The sequence below is a fragment of the Hippichthys cyanospilos genome, chromosome 11, assembly GCF_059441005.1.
Source record: "Hippichthys cyanospilos isolate Australia breed blue-spotted pipefish chromosome 11, RoL_Hcya_1.0, whole genome shotgun sequence".
Classification (NCBI taxonomy): Eukaryota; Metazoa; Chordata; class Actinopteri; order Syngnathiformes; family Syngnathidae; genus Hippichthys; species Hippichthys cyanospilos.
Genome location: NC_142379.1, coordinates 17,933,646 through 17,952,550, shown reverse-complemented (window position 1 = coordinate 17,952,550; position 18,905 = coordinate 17,933,646). Strand labels below are relative to the sequence as shown.

Genomic DNA, 18,905 nt, shown 5'->3' with positions numbered 1-18,905 from the left:
AGAATCGATTATCCGTCATTCCATTGATTATTTGAATTGGGTAACATTTATTTTGCATTAAAGTGTATTGTTTAGGGGTCATTTACCAATTGTTGTTTTGTGTTGGAGTGATGCAAATAACAATAATCATACACAAAAGGGACTGATGTTGTACTGAGCAACGTGTAAATGATTCAGTCACTGGTACGGTCATCGTTTTCACAAAGTAAAATCCATCCATCCTTTATCCAGAGCCACTTCCTCACGATCAGATGTCTTATTTTGAATGAATGCAAGCGATAATCAAATAATTCTCCAGGACTAGAGTAATCAGCATAAGTACTGTTGAGAGGCTGACAGTGGAAGAGTTCAATTATTTTAAAGTTTAAAAAATGACTCAAAACGAATGTTAAATTCTCAAATGTTAAAAGAGTTGTTGATTACTTCCATAATGAATTAGTCAATCGAATATTTTTTTCTTTTTTCTTTTTTTCTTTTTTCTTCCATTACCTCAATCGAATATTTTAACAGCTCAGCTTCCAAGCCTCTGTAAATTTAGGTCGACAGTTTTATTCCAAATTCATTGTCGCCATCTCAAAGTATTTCTGAACTGAGCCCACCATATTTCAGGAGTTGAAATTAGACTTGGTGGTGAATGAAAACACATTATCTCCCGGATGACGGGACCGGCGTTGCTTCTGGGAATAAGAAGAACACCCAGTCGGCGTGCTTGTGTAATATCAGGGAGTCTTCGTCGATTTAAAAAGCTCCATCTGGCTGAATAGAAGGAAGCGCCTTCAGCTTCCCCAGGAAATGGGAAGAGGAAACCCGGTGGCTCTGACCCCTGCATTCTGCCGGGGCCACTCAGTGGAGAGACAAGGTAAATGAAGGAAGGGAGGACGGTGGTCCCTGTTAAACGGAGACACTTGAGGGACCTGAGAACGCAAACTCGAAAGGCATAATTGGATACGATGAAGATTCTCCTCGGAACTCTGACTACTTTCTACTGCTGCTGGCTGTGCTGCTCACTGTCCCTGGACTCTGCTGGAAGGAATGTCTGCCACAACCCCAGGTACAGCTCCACTTCATTATTTGAGCCGGCGATGAAGAAGGTGATCATGTGTTTATAAAGCCGGGGAAGAAAGCTTGTTGAAGTGCCAGTAAACCTGTAAAGGACCTAAATGGCTCATGCAAGTTCAGAGTTCACTTGTTTGTCTTTTTTATGAGCGCTTGTTAAATGTCCACTCACAAGCTCTTTTGTTTATAAACATTTTAACAGGAACCCATCCACTCTTGTTTGCTGCACAGGCTGGCGTCAGGATGGAAAAGACTGCACCATACGTGAGTTTGGCGCACTGATTTGGTTATTTTTATATTCTTTGTGCAGGCTTTGGTTACAGGTGGTTTTGCTTGTGTGTGTGTGTGTGTGTGTGTGTGTGTGTGTGTGTGTTTGTTTGTATAGCTGTGTGTGAGGGTGAACAGGCCTGTCTGAAGGAAGAGCTCTGTGTCTATCCTGGAGTTTGTCGCTGCCCACCAGGCTATTATGGAGCTCACTGTAAAACACGTGAGGAGACAACATTTTGATTTTACTCCATTGAGAAACTTTACTTTATGTCGCTATTTTAACTCATTCGATATTGATATTGATAAATATATAGCAAAGGTTCATTTTTAGCTTCTTGCCGTGAATAAATAATACTGCCATGACTCATTTATCAAAACAGCCTTTAACTCATTCACAGCCATTAACAGTTATAGACACCAAAGATCAATTTTTACTCAGTTGTCATTCAATGAGTCAAAAGAAATAGACCAATTATCAGCCAGACCGAAAATTGGTGCTCATATTTGGCATTTTGAGAAATATCGGCATCAGCCTTTTTTGAAAATATGACACCTGACAATACATCCATTTAAAACTGTGTTAACTTCAGGGAACTGTTTAAGATTTCAGTTTCAATAAAGATGATCACAGCTTCTGCAGACTCTGCCAACACCGCAGTCCGAACATTTAGTTTGAGATAATGAGATAAATTAAATTTGAACATTTCTGTCACTCTGGTAGAATTTTACAACAAAGATGTATGTTTTCTAACGTGTATTGAAACTCTGAAAAGTTGTTCAGTTGATATATGGTTGCCTACATTTCAACAAAGCCAAGAGTTAGAGATTATATTTTATTTTTTGATTTGGATGCCAATGTTATCCATTTTACTGAAAATGAATACCGAGTCGAAAAACCGATTGACAGCTTCCCTTAACCCTCTAGTGTCCGGGGATTTTTCACTTGCCTGACCAAAGTGGGCTGACTGTGAAGGGGTCATAAAACAGTCAAATATAAATATATATTTACTTTCAACTCCTCAAAATTTTTACTACTTTTTACTACTATCTCCAGTTATATTGTTTAGCAGATGTGGGCAAGCATTATACTATATATACTATTTGTTGCATTTATTTAGCTCTATTTTTCTGTGGTCAATTTTTCATTGTTTATGTGTTTTTAGTCATTTGAGTCATTTAATAATTGAGTAATGTATTTATTTTTAATGACGAGTATTAAAAGCTATTGGTTTTCTCCATTACTTCTTAAATATTTTGAATTAATGATATTAAAGGGGAGTCGAGTCAAGTCAAAAATGTTCTATGCACCCCCACTAATCTAAACACAGCTTTCTTATTAATATTGCCTTTGCGGCATATGAATTTAGCTTCAAAATCAACCTGCTTTTATCCGTCTCAACAGCCATTTTGCCACTTGTCGATGATCAAAATTGCCATCACAGTTGCTCAGTCAGAGCTAACCTGTTCTCTGACTATGATCATGTGACTTTTCCAAGATGTGATTAGTCGCTACCTGAAGCCCGAAAAAAAATGTCCTTTTTAAGAGGTCTCTGGATTGGTTTGAGACTTGCTTCTTAAAAAGGCTAATAGCGTTGTTTCCATGCTACTATTTAGTCCTGTGGTCTTATTCCAGGGTGCCCACCAGAGTTCTGGGCATCAGACTGCCGTCAGGTGTGCCCGTGCCACCCGCATGGCCGCTGCCACCCCATCACCGGCGAGTGCACCTGCAACCCCGACCGCTGGGGTCCTTTGTGTCAATACGCCTGCAAATGCGGCCGCCACGGAGTCTGCCACCCCGTGTACGGTAACTGCACTTGTGACGAGGGCTGGTGGACGTCCTCTTGCAGCAAGCAGTGCCAGTGCGTCCCCGGGGGCTCGGTGGGTCCCGGCTGCGACCAACTGACGGGCCGCTGTCAGTGCCACAAAGGCCATTGGGGGCTGAAATGTCCCGTCACTTGCAACTGCTACTTGTCGCAGTGCAACCAACGCACCGGTGTGTGCGAGTGCCAGGCCGGCTGGTGGGGCCCCAGCTGTGACCGGCGATGCAATTGTGACCTCACACACAGCAGCTGTGACCCCTCCACAGGGCGGTGTTTGTGCCACCCGGGGTACGAGGGTGACTACTGCAACCAGCCATGCAAACCTGGAACATACGGCAGCTGGTGTAAAATGAGGTTGGTGTGCGCGTTGTTCCCCCACGTCGTTGCCGTTCATCAACTATCTTGTACCTTCGCCTCCCCAGTTGCGGACGCTGCAAAGGAGAGGAACTGTGCTCCTCCGCCGATGGCGCGTGCTCGGCCTGTGAGCCCGGCTGGAATGGGACGCAATGCGATCGCCTATGCCCGCCTGGTTACTATGGTAACAGGTGCCAGGAAACATGTCCGCGGTGCAGAAAAAATGAACCCTGCGATCCCAAAACTGGAAAATGTTGGAGCTGTAATCCAGGGTGGACGGGACCCAGGTATGTGCTTGAAGGGGCTTGAGCATTTTTTTATTGCATTTTTTTTTTTTTTTATTAAAGTGCCTGAAAAAAAGATGGCAATCCTTATTTTATCACTTCACATGGCAAAAACAAATTCTTTTCCCTAACTAACCGCGATAATAAACTTACATGTTTGTTAAGATAGTACCAAACTGACTTGTTTTAGACCTCGGTAGATTTTGCTTTTATACCTAAAGATTTGTCTCTGAGGAAAATACTCAAATGTTACCTTTTCCACTTATTGTTTGTATGTATTACTCAGTATGTTGGACAGTAAAATGAAGGTTAATCTCGACTTGAATTGAAGTAGGTCATCATTGCCCCCTCACCAGGTGCGAGGAGATCTGCTCTGACAGGACGTATGGCGAGGCTTGCCGCTTCCTGTGCAGCCCATGTTACCATGGCGACTGCCATCACGTGACAGGAAAATGCGTGTGTCAGCCGGGCTTTCAGGGGGAGAGGTGAGCTGCATTTCACAGCGACGTCACCTTCCGTCAAATTCAGCAACAATTGTATTCAAATTCAATTATGACACATATTCAAAATTCATAGTCTGAGCTCGGTGGTAAATGGTTATTATAAAATAAAATCTGTATTTGTGAGCTGAGCTCACATAAAGAACTGAGACATAATCCCCATTAACTCTTTTTTCACTCACCCGGCCTTACTATTACCCAACTTGGGCTGACTTTGAAAGGGTCATAACATTATCAAACATATTTTTTTATTTCACTTTCAACGCCTCGAAATGTTCAGTGGCACCAGCCCTATCCATACATACTGTATGTACATTTACATACATATATTCCAAGGCTTTTTCGTTTGAAAGAATTTTCATTTTATAAGAAAATACGTTAACAGCCATTTATTGCTGATGATTTTGCAGATGAGAATATGCAGATATAATGTAATACATTTCATGAAAGAAAACTCTTACCTGCAGTAAAATAAAAGCTTTCCTGCAGAGTTTAGTTCTTGGATGGCCTTTGTCAACTACAAGTCCCACAATGTAGGGCAAGAACATTGCATTATGGGAGTCAGGCTAAGCCACTCAATGAAGTCATTGAAAGGCTTGCAAATGTCATAAGTTGTGCGGTAGCGCATGAATGCAAATATCGTGAGAAATGCATGATAAAGCATCAAGTTTTCAATATGTCCCAAAATTAAAATATTCTCAATTTTGAATGGCAGTAAATGAGCCCGGACATGGGCTGAATTCGACACCTATAGGGTTTACCTCTCGTTTTGACAATCCGTGCGGTATTTTAGCCTCCTAGTGGGTTTTTTTTGGTATGCTTTTCCTTTGATATCCCACATCAAAAACATCTTAAAGCCCGAGTTGGCCACGATGTCCAGGCAGGAACTAAGATGCACTTTGCTTGTTTCAATACTTGTTGTCTCTTTACACAAAGGTTAATCCAAATAATCACCCCATTATAATGTTGTCCCTTATTTATTTATTTATGGTCTTTATGGGTACAGTATTTTAGAAAAAAATCTGCAAGCTTTTGCAAGTCACATAAATTCTGTGGCTGTATATAATTGCTGGAAGCTGAGATCACTCCAATCCACGCACATGGATCACCTGCTTGAACGTATAGATTAATATATTCAAGTTCCAGTTCTTGCACACTCACCAGCTTTGGAGAGCCACTGAGGACCAATATTTCATTGGTAACAATCAATAATTGGAACACCTCTTTGTAAAGGAGGTGAACCAGAGCTAAACTCCCACCTAAGTGGTGAATAAAGACGTTTTTCAATGGAAATTTCTGCACAGTGGTAGCAGAATTTTGTTGTAGGTTGTAACATATTGCTTTAACATATTGGAATTAGGAATGTCCATTTCCTCATCATGTGATTGGAAATAGGGCCTGCATCTCATCGTTTTCAACTGATTGATTATCGGGGGAAGGAGGGAAGATCAGTGTTGTCATTTTATTATGCTGTAATTTCTTTTTTCATTTCTAGTGCTAGAAAAGTACAAAAGAAGATCACATGTATATTGAGCAACATTTTTTGAATAATAATACTTAGTAAATAGTTAATTATGAAATAAATAAATAATTATTTTTAAAAAATGATTAAAAAGAATGTGGCTATGATTTTTTTCTGTTCCTATATCGCAGTAGTATGGAATTGGGGCTTGTTATCGACAGATCCTTGAAATCAGGTGACACACACTTGGGTGCAAAAAATGTCAATGTGATATCCCTAGTTTTAATCCAATGAATTTTTTGATCCACTTATCATAGTTTACCTAATTTCTATGATGAATTTTATTTTGTTATGAGAGTAGCAGCTTCAGTGAAAATATTACATTTGTACTTATGTGTCCTGCATTTAAATGTTAAAAAAAGGCAAAAAATTTGAAGACGCATACAGTATTGCTCTGTGCCAAACTGGCCTTTTTACTAGCCTATACAGTATATTGTGGAACGCATTAAAATAGGCAGTGACTCAGAGCTTAAACACAGAAGCCATATTTTACTGTGGAGTAATGACATCATTCTTTTTCCCCCCATTGGTTTCAGTTGTAACAACAGTTGCTCTGCTGCACAGTTTGGCTTCAACTGTTCCTCACCCTGTGACTGTGGCAAAGGCGTCAGCTGCCACCCGATCACCGGTGCCTGCCCCAACAGTATGTTCGTTCATCCACCATCCGTTCATTCGTCAATTCATTCATCCATTGGCCGACCTATATAAATGAGTTTGCAAAATGATGAGTATGAGTGCATTTGTGTGTTTGTGTGTGTGTGTGTGTGTTTGTGTCAGGTGGCCGAGGTGCTCTAATGGCGGGCCTACTGGTTCCTTTGCTCCTGTTAGTCCTCGCTGTCCTCTGCTGCTGTTTGTGTTGTGGAGGAAGTCCAGCAGATGGCAAAGACAGGTCAGGATCAAATGAACATACTGTAAATAGCGTACTGTACAAATTCAAATACAGTTGTCAGTCTACTTACGACCGCCTCTTGTTACAAAAAATTCAGCTTACGAAACGTATTGTCTCTAGTAATGAGAGAAAATTCAAGATAAGAAAGGTGACGTCGTTGGCACATAATATGAGACAGGAACAGCTTGCAAGAATGCGCTCACGCCAACATGACTAATTTAATACGTTATCATAACCCGTGATGATTTGTGATGCATTTTTATAATTTATTAATGTGCTGAATTGCCCACAAAAAAGTCAATAGATTTTTTTGCATTGATGTTTACTGTGGTCTTCTCTTCCACTTTTCACCTTTGTTTATTTCATCCACACTTTCCACCAACAATTTACAACGTAGAAGTAACAAACATAAAGTTGACATTAGCTACGGCTAACATTGTGCGTATTCATATAAAAACACATATGTAACAAACCACTTTTGTTTGATGATCAATCAAATGATAAATGAGGTTTACCAGATCAAGTTGTTGTCTGCTTTTCACCTCAAGTCAGCATTGGTAGTCTTTAGCTTCCCAGGACCCTGAACAGGATAAGCGATGTGGAAAATGAATGTATTATCAAATTTGCAGTTACCAATAAAATGAAAATGTCAAACGTATTTCAAAGTACTGCAGTAATTGTTTGGGGATGACATATTCAATCAGCCTTGAAATCTAACGTCGAACTCAATTATTGTACCGTCCTCTTTTCCAGGATGACCATGGCTGATGGAGGACTGTCGATGCGGATGAAATATCATGTTTATAGTGTCTTGGCTAACATTGGCGCTGCCCTACCCTGCATCTCTGACTGGTCCTCTGGCCTCCCTCGTGTCACTGGTCAGTTTTAGTCACTATACAAATGTTCTTGTTGCCTTTTATGCACCTGGACCACGGATCGCACGAGACGCAAATCCCACAAAACGAGATCTCATGAGATTGAATTCTCGAGAATGAGGAGATATTTTACAAAAGTTTTAGTATAAAGTAATGGATAATATACATTTTCCGGTCTTCAAAATGGTTCATTTTTACCAAGGAGACCACAAGAAAATTAATGATCTAGCATGCAAATGTAAACATAATCTGACTTTACATATAAAAGGAGACAAATTGTCATATATCATCAGCCAATATATTACCATGAATTCGACACCTGTGGGCTCCAACGACTGAGTATTTTGGTATTCAGTTAAAAATGAAAGATAAATTCATGTCTGTTTTTGTTTGTTTGTTTGTTTGTTTTTTGCTTGGTCGAAAACAATATAAACACAAGACCAAATAACAAGACAAAGTGATGTGAAAACCACAGTGCACATATTTGAGTCAGCCTAATTTGTCCAAATGTGATCAGTAGGAACAGCATCAGTGTCAGACTGTCAGGATTGAAGTGGACAGCCGCATTTATATCGATCAAACTGCCTTCAACCCTTTACTGGGCACAGCGGCCGCTTTTGGCTGATAGTCTAAACAGGCAAAAACAGCCTTTATTAGGTTTTTCTATTTCTAAGTCCTGAAGAGACAATCATTTTCATGATTTTAGAGAAATTTAGGGGTACGTTACGATTTAAGCAGTGGCTTCTATGGATGCTTTCGGCTGTTTTGACTGTTTAGGCCGAAAGCGGACTCTGTACCCTGTAAAGGTTTAAAATCAAATGTAATCTGGCTGCCCTCGCCCATGGATGTGGAGCGCTCAAGTGCTGCTAGCTAGTTTATGCTTGACGCTGAGCTAAACACTGGCAACAGGCACCGTACAATGAAATACAGCAAAGTAATCAAGTCCTGCTTTATCACCCTGAATTGGCGATTTAATGATTTTTTTTTTTATATTGACAGGAGCAAGAATTTCTGCATTAGAAAGAGTCAAGCATACGTACAAAATGAAAGCATACCAAAAGGTTTGATACGTTTCATTATTTAGAGGTTGGCTGGCCTTCCCATTACATTTGCCGGTTAGATTTACTGTCATGCAAAGCATTAACAAGCAGTGCAGAGCATTAACAACTTTTTACTCCACTGCAAAACATCAGTAAAATGAAAATAGATCTGGGCTGTGCCTGTACGAGAAATCTTGTACAAAATCTCGTCCCATCCCTAACCTGGACCTCATGTGATTTTTAATGCTAAGTGTTGCATATTTGCATCAACTGCATGTCATGGTCCACACAGTCTCTCACCATGACCCGGAGTTGACCTTCAACCACAGCTTCATTGAGCCGCCGTCCTCCGGCTGGGTGACTGAGGGCTCGTCGTTCGAGAGTGATGAGGAAGAGGGGGAGGCTCTTTACTGCGTCCCCCCAAGAGAAGGTACTTCCCGTTATCTTTGCATCCTCAATGCTTAGCTACAAATCAACTCTTGCTGTGTTTGACAGACATCTCAGGAACCGAGGGTAGCAACTTCCAGGAGATGAGCTCCAAGTGTAACATGCTCTTGGATCCGTCGGGCTTCAGCAGCGAGGATATAACCTCCCCCTTCGACATCCCTCGCACTTCCAGTATCGCCAAATCAAAGCGGCCATCCGTCTCCTTTGCAGAAGGCACCCGCTTCAGCCCTAAGGAGAGGCGCGGCTCGGTTCAAGACGCCACCTCTTTGTCCGGGCACTCTCGCAAAGCTAAATCCACCTGGGGGGGGCTGATGAGTTCTGCCGGACCAGGTGAGGAAGATGGAGGTGATGCTGAGGATAGGGATGATGGCGTGGAAGTTCAGGAAACAGATCACCAAGATTTGAGCTGTGACGTTGCGGAGGATGATAGAAAGTCAAGTAAGACAACCAGAACTGCATCAGGACGGAGACGCACTATGTCCAACACAGCTGCTCAACAGAAAGCACCGGGCCCTTCCAATTCCGATTCATGCGGTGTCCCAAACAAGGTCACCACAGTGTACGTCACGGTTGGAAAGACGGGGCGCCTCACCTCCAAGCTAGAGCCGAGCTCAGAAAGCCCCGTTCAGGCCGTGTTAAGACGACTCGGAAGCCTCCAGAGGCAAAGAGAACAGGGGCCCGGAAAAAGCAAACCCAAGGACACTGAAGCTGTCGTCAAACCCCCCAGAAGGAAGCTCGGGGCTCGGAGGAATGTGTGGGAGCAGGGCGGGCCTTCTGGAGCCGAGCCCGCCATCAGTAAACCCCTGAGGAGAAAACACGCTCCACAAAATTCTCCTCAAACGTCTTCTGCAGACACAGGGTCCTCAGAGAGCCTTCCTCTCAAAAGACCGCTGTCGTCCATTTTGAAGAGCGTTGCGGAGGTGGCGTCGGCTGACTTTCAAGGCTCAGCCAGTAGGCAGGGGCATGAGCCTAGTGGGGCACATACTGAGAGCAGTTACTTGACTGTGGGGCCAGCAGGGGACGCTGCAACTCCCATTGAGGTCAGGGCCCTCGACAGTGAAGTGGCGCGTGTCAAAGATGAACCATGTTATGAAAACGTCATGATTACGCACACGTATGCTTCAAACACAAATGCATGAGGTTATTGTATTGAAATGCAATGGTGTGTTTTGGAGTGTATAAATTTAACATGCATGTACATACGGAGATAGGAGATACATCATACATTAGAAAGAAAGACATGTGAATGAGTTTGAAATACTGACAACAAAACACTGGTGCAACCATCTCATCTCTTTATTTGTCACAGATGAACAGAAAAATAGTTAGTATCGTAAAAACGTTAAATCGGGTGATTTGTGATCTAAAAAAACAACAACCCACAACTACAGCTATTCCCGCAGGATAACATCCACAGATGAATATTTTTAGCCTTTTATCAACCAATGAGCGGTATTAATTAATTTAAATTGAAGTCAAAACATGCTTCTCATCATGTAGCAAAAGAAGTCTATGATTTACCCCTGGCAATCAGCAAAGAATTGAACACATGAATCTGACAGCCTAAATAAATGTAATGAAAAGTTTACAAAAAGTTACTTGATTAAAAAAAAAGAACTATAATATAGTGAACATAAATGATTTACTGCATAGCAAGTTACAAATGCCACTATTGCATTCGGTTTTAGTCTTTTACAACTACACTCAAGAAACAGCATCTCTGAACCCTTTGTACTTTATTATGATGTAAGGGTAATAAACAAATAGGGTCAGCTGGACTTTGGAATGAAGATCATTTTAAATATTTGCTCAAGACAACAAGCAAGCTGTGTAACACCGTTCACATCTGACACAAATCTAGTGTGAACGTTCACCCAAAAGTGTTCCCAGTTACTTCTCAGCCCCCGCTGTGTCCGAGCAGCCGAGCCAGTATTTGGCGATGGATCTGGGATAAGGCGGCATGGCCGGATCCACTCTCTTGGTGCTCAGGTCCACTCTGTAGTATTTATCTGCACATCACAGGGGAATAAACATTTTATTGACAGCTAGAAGAATATTTAACTCTTCAAAAAGTCAGTGTGACAAGAACTTTGGCATGTGGACTATTACACTTGCAAGTTGTGTCGCAAATATATCTATACGCAAGTTCCACAACCAGCATTGCTTTCAAATATAACTTTTCTCCTCCTCTTGCTGTCTATTTTCTCATGGATGTAATATAAAATGAGTGAACTTTTTAAGGTCAAACAAGAAATCATAAATAAATACTTCCATCATAAACTTCTGTCATCATAAAAACAGCTTAACTGAACAGGCGATGGAAATTGTCATGCAATTGTAAAAATGAGTTACCAAATGTTAATATTAAAATGGAAAAACAATAAAGTGTCAAGTCGTAACGCCAATGACAGGTCACACAGTGTTAATAAAACAATACAAATAAATACAAATAAAACAGATATAAAAAGAGTATAATCATTGGAAGTATTGTCAACTGATCCATTATGAATATGTTAAAATTGATGACCTAATGTTTTCATTTTGAAAGTAACAAAGTGCAGGGTGACGTCAAGGAGGAGTCGGAATGCTTCGCATAAATGAATGGACAGCTTAGTTTCATGTTTTTAATCGAGGGAAAAAAAACTACAGTGTAGTACTTTATTTAAAAACAAAACTGTTGTAAGTTATGATGCAAAGCACTTAACAGTTATTGATTTTGATTTTATGCTTCAGCTTTATGGACATTGTATGCTGGACATTGTATCCTGCAAAAAGTTTGCTGTCCCCCCCCCAACGGATATTGGGCGTACATAAATGAAGTGTAGGAAATGTTTTATTAAAATCCTGCTACCTACCTTTCTTTCCCATACCTAGTGATTTCCTAACCGTAAATGGAGTTTGAACAGATGCTTTTTGGTCACACACTTTTTTTTCACAACACTGCATACCAGCGGACTGAACACCCCTCCCCCTGCAACGTAGCAGTGAAGCCACAAGTGGCAAGGGAACGTTTTATATCCATAGTAATGGATAATGTCGAAATTAATGCTAATGGTAGAACATAAAGAATATGCCTGATTATTGCCGTATGATCTGTCTACTTATTTTTTGGAATCAGGGACCCCTTTTGTCAACGGACATTTTCCCTTTTTACTCACCGATTCAGTTTGAATTGTGTGAATATGTGTTACTTTTCAGCCATCCTGAAGATTACAAAATAAAAATTGCAAATTGCACGCCTTCTCATAACACACAGGGCGAATTTCCCCCAAACAGCTTGCTGCCAAATATTTAGCGATTAAATAGTCAAGCTCTTTGATGATGACCATCGTCTGTTACACAAATAAAAAAAAGATTACATTTTAAAAAATATATTAAACTAGTTGAATTGATTGTTGTATTGAAGCGTAATGAATACATTAACAAATTGATATCAAAGAAAATGAAGTTAACACAAATAGATATTTTTTATTTACTCGTTCATTGCCAAGGATGGCTATAGATGTCGATTTTTCCTGGGCAGAGTAAATTAATCTACTATATGTCATTGACATGTGTAAAAGCATAATACACTACTTGCTGCTAATAACTAATTCAGCAGAAGAACATTCAACTCAATCATCGCCAATAACGGCTATATACGTCCATTTTTCCTAGGCCGGCATTCAATAATTTAATAACCCAAATTATTTCACAAACCCCGGGGGCCTGCGGACACCACTTTAAGAACCACTGGCTTAGACATCATATTGATGAAAGCTTTGTAATCCTGTCTTTAGGGTTTCCCATTAAGACCGACCGATTCATTGTTAAATGTTTCGTTTTAACCTGGTAAAAAGTCAATAAAAAGTGATAGAAAATGTTGGCACATTCCTCGTGCCACTGCATCTGTGATCATACCTCCTTTAAAGAAGTATACGCTCTGTACAGGCAGACTCCTCCCGTAGGACCTGTCATTCCGGTATCTGGAGTCATAGTTGCCTCTGTTGTTGTGCCGGTAGCCGTCTCTGCGCCTGTCCTGGTCCCAGTCTTGGTCCCAGCGTCTGCTCCAGTCTCGTCCTAGTCTCTCCTCCATCTCCATCCTCCTCTCAGCCAGCCTCAGGCCCATATCCATTCCCCTCTCCGCAAACTGCTGGCCCATGCTCATGCCCCTCTCGGCCATGGATTCCCAGGAGGGCGAGCGGTTCCACCTCCTTCGCCCCCTTTGCTGACTGTATTGCTGATCGTACTGCTGTCCGTATTGCTGATACTGCTGGTATTGGTTCCATTGTCTGTCCGGCCAGAGTCGGCGTGGAGGGACGTAGAGTCGGCCGGCCATGACCGCATCGACCGGTGATTTAAGACCTTTCCAGTCTCTGTCAATGAAGTGGTAATGTCTGTGATGCTGGGGCACTAGGGAACACACCAGAATCCAATTAAACATGCCACTGACACTTTATTAAGATAAAAACCATTAGAACAGTGTGCCCAATACATTGTTGACAAGGAACACATTTTACATTAGAAAAATCTTACGGGAATACGCAAGAATTGCTTCACTGACCCCGCTAAATCATGGATTCATGGTATTAGAGTAAAACTCACCATCTGAGAAGAGATCACTAAAAAATATCTCATAGTTGCTGGAGTACATGTCAGTGTAGCGTCTGAACAGCGTGGATGGAGCCGTCTCAGACATGGTGACACACTCTTCGTGGGATGGCTGGTGCAAAAACTCGTACACGTAATACTGATCCGCTGGTGACAACAACAAAAAGAGGCAAATGGTTAAGCGAGCAGCCGGGCCAAATATGATTAACAAGACAATCTTAAGATTCTGCTTCACCTTTGAAAAAATACACCTTCTCTCTGCCATTGTGGCTGTGAGCGGGAAGGGCGAAGGCAGCGTCCACATGATCCGGAATCTTATCAAAGCCCACGCTGATAGCCCGGGGGTAGTCTTCATCGAGTATGCCGTTGTCAAATCTCCAGTACTTGTTCCCCTGTTTGAATTTATTTCAGTGTGACTGCTCTTTGTAAACAGATTTTCACTTCCTGTCCATATCAAACGCTTACAATTCTGCTTAAAGTCCTCTTAAAAGCGAAGTCAATTTTTGCTTTTTTACAGTATTTTCATGCGGCCCCATTAGTCTAAGTATTCGGTATTCAGTATTCTGATACTTATTGCATTTGTGGACTATGAATCAAGCAGCACAATACACCATATCAATTTCCGGGAGCGGCCATTTTGCCAATTGCTGTTGACTGAAATTGACAGCGCAGCTGCTCAATGGCCTCCCCCTCAGGTGAACATAACCGGGTAGATTGTGCTGCTTGATTCATTGTCATATCATTAATCAGAACAGCATGTTTAGACCAGTGAGTTCACATAACACATACTGTATTATAATAAACTCAATTTTTGACTTCGCCTCTCTATTCAGGTTTGGGGTCATCACTGCATACCTTAAACATGTATGTCTTCCCATGACAATTGACCCTGGTAAAGGCCGCGTCGATGGGCCCATTGATCCCCCACACGTCCTTGATGAGCTTGGGATAGCCAGGAAGTACAGTCTTCTGGTCCAGCTCAAAAAAGTACTCACCTACAAAGACAAGAATAACTATTATCAGAGATTGATTGTTTAAAAATGTTTTTGATACACTCACACACACACACACACACACACAAGGTTCTGTCTCACTGGCTCATTTTCATGAGCAAAAGTCTTGGAAAAAACGTTCTATCATTTACTGATCATTTACTAAATGAAACTGGTCTCACAATAACCACTCAAAAGGTTCCAAATTATTCTGACAAAGGCAGAACCTGGTAAAATCTATTTCAGTGTTTCTGCTGCATCTTTTTGAAATACACATCATTTAAAATGACTTCTTACCGTTGAGAGAGGCATCCACGCAGTATTTTTACATTTATTGTTCAGATCACATGCACTTTATATGCTTTTAAAAATGGCTGATGAAGATTTAGTTGCTGACTCAATTCTCACGTTTCACTTGCTCAGTTCACAGGTCATTATCAAAGATAATTGTCCACGGCCACAGTGTGTGGGTAGATGCTTCTTGCCTTTCATTTCTTATAGGTAACCCCTTTTTGGGCAATTAGAGAATTCTTTCTTTTAAGATTGCTCACAGAAACTGCAGCTTTGAACAGATTCTTGGTGTGGGAGATGAAGGAGCTGAATTCCATTTGAAAAGAGACCTTGATAAGAATAAGTGCGACTCACCTCTGAAGGCAAAGATGGAGCCATTCTTCAACTGCATGAACGCGTCAAAAGGCCTGCCGCTGCATGTCTCGGCATCAGGATCAGGAGCTGCAGTGGTGCCAGGCGTCGTTGCCGGTGTAGTCGGGGGTGTGGTTGTCTGAGCTGCAGCATTCTTGGGGGGCTTCACCGATGGTGGCCTGGTGGTTCTTGGAGATCTTGATGGAGGTTTATTCATTTCTATTGTGGCTTCTGGTCTCTGTTGTGGACTGTGGGAGAAGTCAGAGATAGGCAGCAGAGTGGGACTGATGAAAGATGCCTCACGAGTGGATGGCGCGGTGCTCTCAAGATAATCATCATCTTCTGCCAACTCGAATGTGTCCCCACGAGCTGGGAGGAGAAGGAGTAAAAGTGTGCTTTTCAAATAACTAAAGATTTTAGTGACATCACAAGAAGGGAAACAAGCATACTCATCATGCCACAGGTGGCGTCAAAGTCAATGCAGCAGCTCTTGTAGTACTTGCACATGCTGTCGCACTGGCACTTCTTCTCGGCGTCAAAGCCATTCTCACAGCGGCCCATGCATGACTCTTAGGAGATGAACACATCAAGTTAGCATTCTACAGAAAGTCACCTGTTAATACTAAATAAATACACAGTCATCTGATTAAAAAAAAAACAAAAAAAAAAACAAGCTTATTGAAAACATCTAGGAGTAACGAAGTGCGACTGCGCTTAAGTTTACATACCGTAAAGGGAAACTGTATTATGAACTTATAAACCCATCTGTATAAATCACCATTCTCCACTAGTTGGCAAACATATATTTGTGCTCATACAGTAAGTTCGACAGTATTACAGGGAGTAATGAATTACAAAAGTAATGTAATTACTGTTATGCATTACTTTTTTCTGTAACAAAGTACTTTAATGCATTACACACAAAAAATAGTAATATTTTACTTGGTGGGAATGAGAGTAAAAGCAATGCATTACAATGCATTTTTAACCTGAAAGATGTGTTTTTCCCCAAATTCCCCCAAAACATAACAAGACCACCTAGATAGATAACAGAATAAGATACCAAGATCATTACTTTCAGTTCATTAGAGATAAAATAAAGATGAATATAATAGTTAGGTGCACTGTGTGTGCAACACCTAAGGAGAAGTCCTCTTCGCCAATTAGTACCAGTAATTTGACAAAACATTTAGAGCGGTGCCATAGTGACGTGAAGTTAGCGAAAAGAAAACACATGGAGGACTGAGAGTGGGGATAAAACAAAGCAGGCAAAATTATAGTTTTCTGGCTCAGGGTTACTACTTCCGCCTCAAGAGGTTAGGAGACTTGTGGCTCAATATGTTGTACGTAGAAGATATACTGCCGCTTTCCACAGTGGATTGACCAGCATTTCAAAACCTTGTCAGTGAGATCCTTGTCATAACTAGCAATAATGACAGGGTTAGCTAATTCTAATTTTCACCGTACAATTGCTATTAATTATAGTGCATAAATAGTTCTGGTCAACATGTATCAAAATAAAGCATACAAAAACTCAAGTTTTACAGTATGTTAAACACAATAACGATGATGTAGGTTAGCTGCTAATGATAGCCCCGCCGAAAACATCAATTTTTCAAACGTCTCTCTCTAATCTAGCTGACTGAACTTGAATTTGAATATTAACATTGAAATTGTGGAATGTACAATACAGTAATAAGTAATAAATAATGCAATACACTAATAATGCATTACAGTAACAACATTGAAGTTTACATGCCTCCAGGGTATGTAAACTGTAAGCAAGTAAGCATTATTTTTATTGCTATTTCACAGGGAGCTCTCCAAGTGTTTCATAGTTAATTGTTGTATAGTCTTACATACAGTACAACAAAGAAAAACAAACTCTTACCGAGTCGCTAGTTTCTGTCATTTTGTCATCCCTCCAGCAGAATTCCTTCATTATCTACTTTGGGTTACTTAAGAACATTCATAGACTTGTCCTCAAATCATTCCTTTGTTATCTTGGCTGTGTGCTTACGATCATCATGCAGTTGGAAGGTAAACCTTTATTCCAGTCGTAGATCCTCCGCAAGACTCTAGCTGCGCTTTGCTGCACTGAGCTTTCTCAAGTCTTGATCCCAACTGGTTTCAAATTGGAAACATCCCCATGTTGACCACCAAGACTTCACTGGAATGCTATTGGCAATATGATGAATGGCGCCTCGCTTTTTCAACGCTTGCCGTTCAGGCCAGAGTTCAAATTTGATTCCATGAAACAAGGAGGACTTGTTTTTTTATTAAACCTTAATTTTGTCCATCTTTTCTCTAATTGTAGAGCATATCGAGAATGTTCAACGGAAAAAGTATGTACCTAAGATCAATTTCGACTAACTGTTAAAACTGAGCACATTTGATGCCATTCACTAGCCCATTCTTCCTGTTTTTAAGCAGGAACCGAACTTGCATGTAAGTCAGACATGTCACCTACTTCACTTTTTGTCCCAGAATGATGCTGGTCCTGCTCAATTTTTTGGTGGGGACAACAACTCATCAATGAAGAATTGATTTTAAGGTGTGCACACTTGCTGTACATTAAAGTTATCATTTTTTTTATTTTAATAATTAAGTCTTACTGTTTAACGCAATTCTGTGGAATTTGACTATCCACTACAAACCGCACAATCTATGACAGCTGACAGTAGTGGAAAGGCAGAATATTTCAGTCAGCAACACATATCAGTATGTTCATTCATCATAAACATCTTTTATTTGAAATGTAAATGTGAATTACGGTTAACTCACCATCTGCAGCTAAAGTCTGAGCGACGAGAGCAAGAATTAGCATAGCCCACCGCCTCATGTTTCCTCTGCTGTGGGAGAGAACAGAATGAGCGTGAAACGATAGACCGTGTGCTCCTAATCATTGAAAACATGTGTCAGTCACCCCACTTGCCAAGTTTGCAGCATTCTTTCTACTTGGGTAAACACATGGAGAAGCACAGAAGAAATCAATAAAAAAGTAACCTTTAAGCAACATGATGTTTGAAAAGCCCATTTTGTTGCAATATACCTAAGGTTTATTCCCTAAGTAAAAAAATCAATCAATCTATCTATCTGTCTGTCTGTCTGTCTGTCTGTCTGTCTGTCTATCTATCTATCTATCTATCTATCTATCTATCTATCTATCTATCTATCTATCTATCTATCTGACCTACTTACCTACTGATCTGTGTTGGCAAACTGGTGCGCAACATTTTATTTTTACAACAGAGAGATGTGCCTGCATGACCATTGTTAAATACTAAATAACAATAAACAGATATTTTTAAAATTGAGTAGTAATTGTAATATAAATATCAATGGCATCTGGCGAGATCTTTCATAAATCATCACCTTAGAGACCCCGAAAATGGTAAGTTTGTTCTATCATTTACATTGCATGATTCAATGCTTTTTAAAAATAATTAAGATAATAATAATAATAATAATAATAATAATAATAATAATAATAATAATAATAATAATAATAATGATAATAACAAAACTGTTTATCAATAGAATAGAATTTAAAAAATCACATTCACATTGTGTAGATAGATAGATAGATAGATAGATAGATAGATAGATAGATAGATAGATAGATAG

The 18,905-nt window shown here is 40.5% G+C and overlaps 2 protein-coding genes across 3 annotated transcripts; one reads left to right on the top strand and one right to left on the bottom strand.

Annotated features, from left to right (window-relative positions):
• Positions 1 to 926: 926 nt before the first annotated feature.
• On the top strand, positions 927 to 12,993 carry scarf1 (scavenger receptor class F, member 1). Of its 2 annotated transcripts, none has more exons than XM_088428091.1 (11): positions 927 to 1,051; positions 1,259 to 1,324; positions 1,380 to 1,543; positions 2,957 to 3,497; positions 3,566 to 3,784; positions 4,138 to 4,266; positions 6,340 to 6,446; positions 6,581 to 6,692; positions 7,446 to 7,570; positions 8,900 to 9,037; positions 9,103 to 12,993. In XM_088428091.1, exons 1-11 carry the CDS (start codon positions 951 to 953, stop codon positions 10,191 to 10,193), a joined length of 2,793 nt encoding a protein of 930 aa, XP_088284217.1. In that variant the 5' UTR covers positions 927 to 950; the 3' UTR covers positions 10,194 to 12,993. The 2 variants fall into 2 exon arrangements, with proteins under 2 accessions (XP_088284217.1, XP_088284216.1); XM_088428090.1 differs by having other exon boundaries at positions 947 to 1,051; positions 1,259 to 1,320; positions 1,442 to 1,543.
• vtna (vitronectin a) lies at positions 10,333 to 18,198 on the bottom strand. The gene is made up of 8 exons (XM_088428093.1): positions 18,063 to 18,198; positions 15,728 to 15,847; positions 15,282 to 15,647; positions 14,500 to 14,639; positions 13,880 to 14,036; positions 13,639 to 13,791; positions 12,955 to 13,446; positions 10,333 to 11,063 (listed from the first exon to the last, which is right to left on the bottom strand). Exons 1-8 carry the CDS (start codon positions 18,118 to 18,120, stop codon positions 10,945 to 10,947), a joined length of 1,605 nt encoding a protein of 534 aa, XP_088284219.1. The 5' UTR covers positions 18,121 to 18,198; the 3' UTR covers positions 10,333 to 10,944.
• Positions 18,199 to 18,905: the final 707 nt, after the last annotated feature.

Excerpts from the sequence above, each read along its gene's own strand:
- scarf1 (XM_088428091.1), top strand. The coding sequence starts at position 951 with ATGAAGATTCTCCTCGGAACTCTGACTACTTTCTACTGCTGCTGGCTG. Across the intron at positions 4,267-6,339 it reads CCGGGCTTTCAGGGGGAGAG|TTGTAACAACAGTTGCTCTG; the intron begins GTGAGCTGCATT and ends CATTGGTTTCAG. Across the intron at positions 6,447-6,580 it reads CACCGGTGCCTGCCCCAACA|GTGGCCGAGGTGCTCTAATG; the intron begins GTATGTTCGTTC and ends TGTTTGTGTCAG.
- vtna (XM_088428093.1), bottom strand. The coding sequence starts at position 18,120 with ATGAGGCGGTGGGCTATGCTAATTCTTGCTCTCGTCGCTCAGACTTTA. Across the intron at positions 15,648-15,727 it reads CGCCACCTGTGGCATGATGA|CTCGTGGGGACACATTCGAG; the intron begins GTATGCTTGTTT and ends TTCTCCTCCCAG. Across the intron at positions 14,640-15,281 it reads CTCCATCTTTGCCTTCAGAG|GTGAGTACTTTTTTGAGCTG; the intron begins GTGAGTCGCACT and ends TTGTCTTTGTAG.